Source organism: Nipponia nippon, unplaced genomic scaffold, assembly GCF_047370975.1.
Source record: "Nipponia nippon isolate SJK-2023a ecotype South Korea unplaced genomic scaffold, ASM4737097v1 scaffold_1, whole genome shotgun sequence".
NCBI classification, from domain to species: Eukaryota; Metazoa; Chordata; class Aves; order Pelecaniformes; family Threskiornithidae; genus Nipponia; species Nipponia nippon.
Window position 1 is genome coordinate 152,621,141 of NW_028262290.1, and position 11,884 is coordinate 152,633,024.

At 37.5% G+C, this 11,884-nt stretch overlaps 1 protein-coding gene across 16 annotated transcripts in view; it reads left to right on the forward strand.

Annotated features, from left to right (window-relative positions):
* CREM (cAMP responsive element modulator) overlaps window positions 1-11,372 on the forward strand; it is a 35,481-nt gene extending 24,109 nt beyond the window's left edge. For 7 of the 16 annotated variants that reach the window (XM_087778610.1, XM_087778637.1, XM_087778612.1 and 4 more), the window contains 4 exons: window positions 228-416; window positions 6,193-6,219; window positions 8,371-8,527; window positions 10,252-10,869. In XM_087778610.1, the coding sequence (XP_087634736.1) occupies window positions 228-416; window positions 6,193-6,219; window positions 8,371-8,527; window positions 10,252-10,396 (518 nt within the window). In that variant the 3' untranslated portion in view covers window positions 10,397-10,869. Of the gene's footprint in view, window positions 1-227; window positions 417-4,253; window positions 4,413-5,239; window positions 5,581-6,192; window positions 6,220-8,370; window positions 8,528-10,251 lie in introns of those variants that run through there. The other 9 variants (XM_087778634.1, XM_087778648.1, XM_087778625.1 and 6 more) reach the window with 7 other exon arrangements.
* Window positions 11,373-11,884: the final 512 nt, after the last annotated feature.

The following is an 11,884-nucleotide window of genomic DNA, read 5'->3' on the forward strand; positions in this document are numbered from 1 at the left end:
TGCTGCTTTTTATCTGTTATACACATGGCATGTACTACATAACAGGCTTTATATTTGTGGAAATCAGTATTAACATTATTTAAGTTTTACTGTGCAATTGATCTTTAAGCAAGGAGAGGACCAGGAGTCCTGTCAGGCAATGTTTATTTTAAAAAGGGAGATGTGCTTTTTAACATGTGTTATATCTTATTCTATTGCCTAACTGTTCTTTTTCTTTTTATGTTTAGTTACTATAACTCAAGGTGGTACAATCCAGATTTCTAATCCAGCCTCTGATGGTGTCCACGGACTACAGACATTAACAATGACAAATTCAGGAGCTCCTCAGCCAGGTGCTGCCATTGTGCAATATGCAGGACAATCACCTGATGGCACACAACAGTTTTTTGTTCCTGGAAGCCAAGTCGTTGTTCAAGGTATGTTTTATTAGTCTACTGCATTTTAGTTTTTTCATGTAAAACAGTTTTTCTCAAAAGGCTTTTTATTTTGTGTTGACATTATTGCACTATTAAATGAAGTATTTGTGCATAACAAGATGAAAGACAGTCTTAGGAGGAGACTCAGTTTATCTGCTCTGTAAAGCAACTACTTCTTTTGATTAAAAAAGTTATGAGAAAGAAGTAACAGTATAAAACCACTTTCTGCTTTGAATTCTCTTGTCCAGACTTTGAGAGATATATTTAATTGCAGTAAAGGTGCTGTTACAGATTGGAATGAGATGCTGAGGGTGCATCTCATTTAATATATGAAACTAATTTTTTTTTTTTCAGCAGTTAATCAATCTTGATAAAACACATTCTGGAGTTCTTTGGGTATGTTTCGGGCAGAATTTCCTTGCAATTTAGGACTCTTGTAGTTATTAGAAAGGAGATCCTTTACTGAAGCTAGTTTTTTCACAGAAGAACACTTTGTAGGTCCTATGAAATGCACACATGTGAATTGAACTGTGAATAGTGAATTTTTGAATCTTACTGTCGTTCATGCAGGATCTTTTTTCCTTCCACTGTTCCCAGCCTTTTGGAAATGCTGAGGGAGATTGAGAACCAAAGATATCTTGGATTCTTACCAATACCAAGGAAAATAGGGTTGGGATTTGGGTTATGCTGAGGAAAACCTTTGGGGAAGAGATTTCTCTATAGAGAGACTAAATTAATGGCTGCCATGAAGATATAGCGAATTTATCCCCCCCCCCTTTTCTTAACTGGTACAGAGAAGTAGGGGGAGAGGGCTGTATGAATGCTTTCTTAAGCCAAAACAGCTATCTGAAATAAACCATGAGAAGAGCTAGGAGGACTTTAAATATGTATTCATGAAGTGGATGAGAGTCATCACCTAAATGTAGACACAGGTATCTGAGATAGTTGGTGAAGTCCAGGTTGAGGTGCTTTTTTTTTGCCCTAATATGGATGTTTGAAATAAGTTCTGTCTTTAAGTGGCTGTTTCTCTCCCTTTGCTGTAAAGGAAGTCCAAGGTGTAAGTAAAGCTGATAGCTTGTAGATACCTGAACTTTTTGAGACAGTGCTAAATAATGCTACCAAATTTGAATTCTTCCATTGCCTCTGGTTAATTCTTTGCTGAAATACATTGTCTTCCCAAGACTTCTCAGAAGCATTTCAAGGAAGCTCTAAGACTATGATATGAAAAACCCTTAGCCAAAATGTTCATTTTCATCCTGCAGAGAGTAGTGTTATAACTTCCCTAAATATTATTATGAATACATTCTTAGCAAAGCCTTAAGACCCAAATTTGGCTGTCCCCCAAACAAATTTCCCACTCCGGTAGTGCATGTTTTCTGAGTATGAGTCTAATGTTTTCTGTACATATGCATGCACATTCCTTTAATTAGAGGACTTCTCTGTCTCTCCACGTCGACTGTAGTATTTTGTATGTATTGCTTTGATTCTTCAGAGCTTTGGGGTGGGTGGGTAGAGAGAGTAGCTCCGCAGTTGTTTCCTAAAACCTCCTCAGTCTGTGAAGAAGCACAGAGCTTAGAGATTGTATCTGGCAGCATTTCAGTCCTTGGGAATTTCATTCGACTGGCCTTCCTTTACAGGCTCTTCATTACAGGGTTGTCCTCTGACAGGGCTGCCCTCTAACCTCCCTGTTAAGTCTCAGTGGTGGCCTCAACTACTTGATGGCATAGCCCATTAAGTGTCTTGCCTGTGACGAAAACTTTCAAAAAGGATTCAGAGGCAGTTACTGAATACCTGCTATATCCTGTTTCTGGAAGCTTCTAAATACTTTTAACTAAATTGATTTGTTCTCTGTCCATGCTCAGAGAAGTTGACTTCTTGGAATTCTCTGTTCCTTTGGCCCAAACAAAACCCAGTGCTTTAGTGATGCTCATAGCTGTTGACACAGAATAAAAATGCTACGTAACACGTACAGAGAAAAATACAAAGGGAATAGTAAGTGAGCATGAACTCAGACATGATGAGAAGATAAAAGGTTTCAACTTATTATACATGCTATTGATACTGGAAAATCTTAAAAAAAAATCTTTAATAAAAAAAGGAGTATATAAAAAGAGTATGAAAGCACCTGAGGATGTTTACGGTAATACAGATCTCTGTGATAATAATTGCATATCGTCAACAAACCCGAGTTATTCAGGATGGAGTGAAACAATGGAATTAGTTGGATATACAAGTCTCTAATATGTCCTTACTACAGGTCATCTTGCCTATGCTAAAAAAGTCTGTAGGAATATAGTTTATGAACATTTGTCATTTACATACACTTTGTAGTTGACTGTTCACCTAATATCATGATAGTACAGATTATAATAGGAAAGCAACATTCTGCTTAGTAACCTTTTCACTTATATGTATTTTTATAATGATTTTGGGTAGACAGCATATAAATTTTATTTGTAATAATCATAGAAGTAAAAGGGAAAAAAAATAACATATCAGCCCTAGGGCAAAACAGATCTGTTTCAGAATCTTTCAGATAGCATATGTATTTATATTTTTTTCTAAAGCATTTGTTGATGAATCTCACAGAATAATGGATGGCATCACATAAACCCTGTGCTTGATATTTTCTGATAACCTGTGATGGGGAAAAAGGATTAGTATAAAAGCGCCAAAGATGTTGATCCAACTGAGTGATATTCCATTTGCTACAAGTTCACATTCATAGTCAAAATAAGAGGCAGTTCTGATGTTCTGACAGTTTCCTAATACAGGTTAAAGGTTTTTTTGCTAGCTGAAGCAAAAGGAAGTTTTTAATTATTAGGGAAAAAAGAGTGTAGAAAAGTTGTACCAAAAATCATTCTGTTGGGATCTATGTGTTTTCATAATATGGTCAGTGATATGAACAGTGATATTTGAGATCTGTGGCTTGAATTTCTTGCATGCTTCAGTTCTGATCGCATGTTCATGTGATCCCGAAGTGGTCCTGTAAACACAGGGTGGTCCTTTTTTGCATTCATGCTTCCATTATTGCTGTCCTTGGCATAGTTTCACAGTTGACAAATTACCAGTCTGAATTTGTTTATTACAGACAAAAGCCTTAGAAGTTTGCTATGCCCTACATACAAACCAGTGCCTGCACTGTTGGTCTGAAACCAATTTCATTTAAATTGATGTAAATAAGGAGTAACTCTGTTAGAGATGAGGTTTTTTATTCTTTAAAACTCAGTCAACCAGATCTCTTGGACTTTTTTTGAAAAAGGAGGCAACGGGGGAGAGGTGGCACATACTCAGAGTTACTGTTCTGCCTGTTACAGCATCTGAAATCACTAGCTTTAACTTTGTTTGAGCTTTCTTCAGTCTTTTCTGAAGCTTTTAACTGAAATTGCATGAGTGGGTTGAGGGTTCCCCCCAAAGCAAGGAGCTTTAGCCTTTCATTTACCTATTTGTTATAGCGTATTAAGCTTTCCTCTCTTGCATGTCTGTCTGACAGAGTTCTCTGCCTTTTAGTGGAACTGTTCCAACCAAAACAATTGTACGGCTTTTTAAAATTTCCCTATTTTCTATCCAATCGTGACTTTATCATTCAGATTCATTAATGAATTCTAGAGCCATGTTTTAATTTCTGTCAGTCAGTGCTGTGAATTTTCAGGTCTTGGTTTACAGCCAGCTTTGTGATGAGTGCTTTCTGTAGCCTTATGAATAATTCAGGGAAAAAGAACAAAGCTAGGCTTATAGAAATATGGAAGAGGAAGAAAAAAAAAAAAAAAGGTTTACTGGAAAAGGAGTTCTTTGGGCTGCAGTTTGTGAGCTGTTCCAGTGGCAGAGCATATTAATGACAGTGGTAAGCAAGTGAGGTCACTGTGATGTCAGTGCTCTTGCCTGTAATCCTGCACATGCTTGCTAGTTTGGAACAGTTCACGCTGAGCTCTGGTAGAGGAACAAGAGAACCGTGTGTGCAGAAGCTGATCATGGCTGTAACAGGAGATGAAACAGGTAAAAATTTTCTTAGTCTTTTACATGATATTTTTGGATCTCTAAGGAGTGCTTAGTTGGTATTTGTGACATTTTCTTTTGAACCTGTTGCTGTAACTCTTTCATCTTTCAAAACTGGTACAAATAGCTTCTGGTTATATCTAGTCAGTGCAGGATTTCAGGGCAATTTTAACAGTTTCATTTGGGGAAAAAAAATCACTGTTAGTGCATGAGTTGTTGCACAGATTGATTTAGATAACTAATCTTTACTATTTCATGCAGGATTTTGCTGGAAAATCCACCACTTTCCTTTTAAATTCTTCTTTATTGTGGAGATAGCCATGTATGTTACTATGTTTATAATTGGTTATTTTGTAAAAATGACGCTGCTTTTTTGTTTAGCAATAAACACTTCAGATTTGATAGCTAAAATAGGCTGAAACATAGTTGTAAGAGAAAGGTGTGCATTGTTTCAGTAGTGTAAATAAACCCTATGCTTTCATTACTAAAGAAAATAACGCAAACAAATTAGAGAGCACAATAATCTTAAGTATTGTAACGCCTGCGTGTTTTCTCCTCCACTGTTAAAATGGTCTGTTCCTCAGCTAATTGAGTTCAAAAGGCTGACGTCATTAGATTTCCTGGAATCGCGTTGCAGTAGGGAACTGGAAAAGTTAAACTCCAAACAAGATACACATTGACGTCAGCTCCAAGTCATGCTGCGATTTAGTCAGTTCCTTTCTGCTTCGCCAATTGCCTCCGGCAGATCTGTAATGTTAACCAGTTCGCAGCCGGTACCTACGTGCTGCTCTCATTGCTGGGACATATTGTTTCGTTAATCCAAAGATAAGTATCTTCTCCAAGTCAACATTTTGGGTTTTTTTAATGCTCAAAGGGATAATGATTCATGCCTTGTTTAGCTAGTTTGGTGGTGAAGTTAAAACCCCTTTGATAATCTAGTCCCATCATTATGACTCAGAAGGGGAGAACAGGCGTACTAATACGTAGCATGCATCAGGCTTTTTTTTTCTCCTGGATAGTCACTGAAAGAACTCAAGTGCAGGGATGCTCTCTAGTGTTCAGCAAGTTACTTTTTCCAAGGACCTGCTGATACAAGGTGCTTGATTCTTTGTTGCTGTTTTTGTTTTTTTAATTTTTTTAATATAGATCTCAGTGCTTAATTTACAAGGTTAGTTGTACTCTTCTGAATGTGGTTTGGTTTTTGGTGTGGTGGTGTTTTTTTTTTTTTGGTTTGTCTTCCTGTTAATAATTTCCTTTCTGTAAGTCTCAACTCAAAGCTTCAGGTTTTCAGTGACTTGCATTTTTAAGGAGAAAAGAAAAAAAAATAAAGATGACCTAGGGCAATGTGTTAGGGTTTGTTGCTTTTGTTAACAGTCTCAGTCCTAGGTCTGATATGTTAGGAATGACTTTAAACCTTCATGGAGTTTCATTAAAAACGGCCACAGAGATTTGTCAGTCTGGATCAAGGTGTGGGATTTTTGTCTCAGGTGCTGAAATGGAAGGTACCCTTCTCTGTAATATGTTGATACATTACTAGACTTAAATTAAGATTTTTTTTTTTTTAAAGGTATTTTATCCCTCCTGCTTAAAGCTTGTTTCATCTTTCCCAATGCCTTTTTCAGGAGAAACAGTATTTTATTGTAACTTTTTGAGATACTATACAAAAAAATTTTGCAGGCTTTGAAATAATTGATTTGCAGTAATGTATTGTAAAGCACATATTACTGCACAACTAAAAGATACTTTGTCAGTGCTATGCTTTTTTTTTTTTTTTTTTTAGCTGCGGTGTCTGGGCTCGGCTTACAAGGTCTGTACCACCAAAATGGTTATATATCTCTGTTACCACGCTGGTAGGTTTGTAAGTGAGCCAACTGTTAGGCAGAGACGGGCACTACTGGAACCGGCTCAGACTATTCATGCAACATGTTGTTACTTACCGTGGTGTTTGCTGATTGCAGCTGAGATAGGGACTCACTTTTGTTAAGCCATGTTGCGGGTGCTTTATCATGCCAAGCCCTCTTAACAAGAGCAGCAGTAAGTCCTGTTAGCTAACATCTGAGCATAAATCAAAGACAACACAGTAGTTAGTCTTGCCAGGCTGAGGTGACCTGGGTTATGAGCCTTTCCCTATGGCTTGATGTACAAAATGGTTCACTTGGATTTCTAATTCATTGTAGCTAATGCAAACTAAGATAACATCTCTTTTTTACCTAGTGATGAGAGATAGAAAAAGGTAGTTCTTACCATGAAGTCTATAAAATATATGTAATGTGGCCACCATAAAGGTGAGCCTGAAGAGTTTCTAAAATTCCATTTTTATAAATAGTGAGCTGAAGTATTGTCCCATTGACATAACTGGGACTGCTAAGAGATGTGGACAACTTAAAGAAGGGTTAAGTAATTCTCGCATAGATGTACAAGACCACCAAGCCCTGTGCCCATGGCGGCTGCCTGTTAGTGCTTGCAGGGCTGTCCTGGGTTGATTTCTCTCTCCCTCCCCCATCCCCACGGGATTATCCATAACCCAGGTCAGTTCACTGGTCCAGTTCATCTTGTAATTCCACAAACGCTTTTACCCACAGGACCGAGAGAGGGGGGAGGTGCACAGTGTTTAAGCTGATAATGATTTCAGGACATGGCTGTGGAACTGTAGTCTGAACACAGCTTAATCCTATTTTTTTTTTATTTAACTAGTGAAGCACCTGCATTAACTTAATAAGAATAATAGTAATTTTTTTATTAAGTTGAGGTTTTGGGTTTGTTTCCCCGCCCCCCCCCCCCCCCGTAGTTGATCAATGTCTCTTTACTGCTCTACTCATCAGCCTCCCCAAAGTGTTTTTGTCTACATTTTATTTTTCCACATTAAGTTTTTCCAGTATTTGACTATTGCTTTAAAGAATTGAAGTATAAATTAAGTATAACATAACAGCCCCTGAAATTTCATCTTTTGTATTCAATTGCTTTAATGACAAAATTTGAAGTTTTGTTCTGCGATAATATAAAATATTTATGGAAAGAAATAGGTAAATACTTGCTTATAATTTGAAGAGGGATACATTTTTTGTTTAATTCTGTTTCTATGCCAGACAAGACACAAGTACTTAGGACTTTCATCGTGGTTAAAGTTGGGGTACATCATCTAGTAACAAAGTACCTCAGAAGTACAGAAATGAGTGAGACTATCAGAAAGGTATTGGTTCCAAATAGCATGTCAGATTTCAGATCTGCATTTAGCCTGGGGAGAGCTCAAAACTGGTAGGCTCAGGAGCTGAATCTGCACTTTTGCACTCCGATTTACTGTGTGGCTACACCCCTTCCTGTGCAACCGCCACTACCTCCTCTTGCTTGCTAATGCTGCAGCATCCTATTTGTGGTCCTCTTGCTCAAGGAACATACTCCTGTTCACCATAAGCACTTGTCTGTTGCTTTTTGTTTTGGCCACAGCAGCTCTCACTGGTTTTCCAAGGGTTCCCAAGCTGTTGCTGTAAAGGGAGGAGAGGCAGTAAGGCTGGTAGTGTTGCTATCACAGGGAAGGTGGAGAAAGTTGTCTCCTGAAGCCTCTGTTAGAGGACAGGGGTAGCGTATAAACCTCAGTGGCTGCAGTAGCAGGACCATCTTTTCGTGGGATTGTGCAAACAGGAAATAAGTGTGGATGTTCTGACAGTGTATCTCAAACAGCTCTCCCTATGTTGGCTGAAAAGAGCCATGTGGAAGCTTTCACAGGCTTCAGTCTGGCTGGCTAGCGGGGCCACATGCTAGAGCAATTTAGATAACTTATTTTACAGCATGGAAATAAACGCTAGTAAGATAACAAATGTAGTTGTGACGTTACATGCCTGTGAAATATTTTATGTAGCAGGGATCCTGGATAACTCATCAACAGAAATGTTATTTCCAGAGAGACTTTTGCATAGTTCTTTTTTTGCCATAAAGTTTAAAATATGATTCTTTTATACAGCTGCCACTGGAGACATGCCAGCTTACCAGATTCGAACTCCCACTACTACCTTACCTCAGGGAGTGGTAATGGCAGCCTCACCAGGGACTTTGCATAGCCCTCAGCAACTGGCAGAAGAGGCAACACGCAAGAGAGAGCTGAGACTTCTGAAAAATAGGTAAGACTATATAACAATTAATAGCTGGTGATGCAAAAAAAAACCCCAGAACATTCTAATGAAGTTTTCTTCTTAAGGTCATGAGCACTGCCTGTGATTGATGAAAGGAAGGCATGAAATTCTCTGTCAGTCATCCCACGTCCTTATAGCATTGAGTATTGGCTGTTAACTCTGGAAAGTTAGAGTTGACCTTATCACCATGGATTTTTAGTTCTAAAATATTATGGTAATTCAGAAATCAGTATTAGTGTGTCCCTTTCTGATAATTTTTGTGATGATCTGGAGGTATGCTTATTGTTGAATTACCTGCCCTGCCCCTACTGACAGTAAAATGACCAGTATGGGTTTGTTCACTTTGAAACATCCCAGCAAAGAATTGGTTAGGAAAATATCTGAGGATCTTATTAGCAGCTGTCCATTAATGATGCTGAATGATTAATGAAGAGGACTTATTCTAGGATGGAATGATAATTATAGACTTTCCTAAGTACTTGGCTACTGGGATAAGTTATTGTGCAGTGCCCTTGTCATTTTGTAAGGCATATTCTATGAGGTGGCTGTATATTTTTTAATTAGTTGACATGGACTTGACTGTATGCTGTAAATGCCAGTCTTTCTCTATGCATTCTTCTTGCTATTCTTAGGGGACTCTTTCTTTTTTTTTTTAAATGCGTAGCCGCTGCTATCAGTGGCAGTTAGATTAATGGAAGAAGTAGTCTGCTATGCAGATCTCCAATACATTGAATAGCCACTTGCCTTATGATTGAATTCATGGTATTGCTTTGCTCTCATGCCTGTCCTTTTATTTTAAATTATTCATGAGGCTTGCTGCATTGTTGTGCCTCTTGTTTCTCCTCTCTTCATTTTTTAAAAAATAGCATCTATGCTATCTCTCATATAACTTGCTGGAAAGTTACACCCTCACAATCTGACAATTTATCATGTTCCAAGATGTTAAAGGAGTGGACTTCCAGTACTTCTAAAATTTCTTCTGGAATGGAATGCTTGTTCAGTCACATGCTTCTGAAACCAAAGTGTTTAGCTTCAATATAACAGAATTCTGAGCAGAGCTATGAGAATGGCTCCAGACTGCCATTTGCCAGCAACAACAAGAAAAAAACAGACGCATGTGGCTGAAACGTGCCCAGGTGGACAATTCTAAAAATGCTAATAAATTGTATTTGTTTGGACTTAAATTTTACTGTAGATTGTTACATGAAGGTAAAAAAACGACAGCAGGTTGTAAGCTTGGCATCTGGCTTTTTATCTGAAGAGAGTAGTGTTATGCTTGTGTTTTTCTGAAAGTAAATTCTCTGAGTTTGGTTTTAAGATTTTGATTGCAGAAGATAATACTCCTGATAAACACAAAATGGAATGTGACTGGAAGAAGAAATGCTGCTTTCAGTCTTAATGTTTAGTACAACTCAAGTCAATATGCTATCATTTACTGACTGTTTTTCTCAGTTCCTCTCTGTATTAATTCCATCTTTGTATTTGTTGATGCTGAATTTGTTTCAAGTTCTAGTTGTTTTGAATTGTATTTTAACCATGTTATTGCTTATTGCTGTTATCTGCTGTTCTGTTTGTGCAGTCCAACAGTTGTTGTTGTTGGTGGTGGTGGTTGTTGTTATTGTGGAACTGCAGGGATTGCAAGTAATTTCATTTATCCAGTCTTTGCCATATTGTGGCTGTTCCTGTAGTCATTTGCCTTGTATTGGTTCCAGGGAAGCTGCCAGAGAATGTCGCAGAAAGAAGAAAGAATATGTCAAATGTCTTGAAAATCGTGTGGCTGTGCTTGAAAACCAAAACAAGACTCTCATTGAGGAACTCAAGGCCCTCAAAGATCTTTATTGTCATAAAGCAGAATAACTGTCTTTCATTTGGACCTCGTTTATTATGAACTTTAATCAAGGCATGAGAGGAAGCAATTCTACAGATTGCCATATGAACTTGAGAAAGAGACACTTGAGGCCCTTGTGGAACCCAGTTTTGCTTAGTGTTTTCAGACTGATTTGGGAGATATTCCAAATTTTGGAATTCTGTCATAGTCTCCATACTCTGCAGAGCTTTCTAATGGCATGCAAATGGCTTTTTTGTTTGCACTTTTTACTTCTGCTTTTTGCAGGGAAGCTGCTAAAGAATGTCGACGTCGGAAGAAAGAATACATAAAATGTCTGGAGAGTCGTGTTGCAGTGCTAGAAGTTCAGAACAAGAAACTTATAGAGGAGCTTGAAACCCTAAAAGACATTTGCTCTTCCAAAACAGATTAGTAAAAATATTTATTATACTGTGAACTGACTAAAATATGTCCAGTTGCTTTATAAAGCAATACATAGCCAACATGAATTATGGCTTTCTCTTTGTGTCATTTGTATTATATTCCAACTCCTAACATTCCTGAAATGCTTTCCTGCTTTTTGTCAATTCATAGCTCTAATTTCAGGTTTTTCATGCTCCACCCTTCCATCTCCCAAGGAGCCAAATGTTAAAAAAAAGTAACAAAGTAAAAAAGTGCATAATTTCTGAGAGTTGTTTCTTTGCCATATATTTGCATACTACTTTTTACATGTTACTGAGTGTCCTGCACATACAAAATATTTTACAATTGTTTTAGATGAAACGTAAAGATAATGCGTCCAGTAATATAAGAAAATCAAACTACCCAAGCTATCTCAGGAAAGAGTTTATTAAAGAATGTTATGATTACATGTATGTACTAGCATACTAGTCTACAGATGATTTTATGGCATATTTTTATATTAGTTGCTTTGTGGAAAAAAGTATTGTATTGCTGTCACTGAGTGCCATGGTTAAAGATAGTTTTTAATAGAACCATGTTGTTTAACCTGTGTAGTGTCTGATTTCCTTTAAACATCTGGTTATTTGAGATGCTTAAAACCCATGAGGGTTTAAAAACTTGAGGACTTGAGGGCTTAAAACCCATGAGGACAAAGGAAAAAAGCATACCTAAACTCATGACATAATACCAAGTATATTGTAAATACCTGAAAGAAGCTGTCTGTCATATGGCTGCTATTTACTTAAATTTTCTGTAGTCTGTAGAATATTTGATTTATTAGAGGTCTATATATCGAAACTCAATTTCGCATCCTGAATACTTCATGTCCTAGATCCTGGACAGTTGTAGACAGATGCCTATAGCGAAGGCTGATGGTGTAGTTCTTTTCACAGTTTCTGCAAAGTACTCAGAGGAGGTAAAGGTGACTTAAAGAAGGAAGCTTTCCAATAAACAGTAACTATCTGCTGATTCGCAGGGTTCCAGAATAGCCTATAGGTGAGAGCTGAAGATTTTTAAAACAAATCCATGCTTAAACCAGATTACAGTTCTGGTAAATG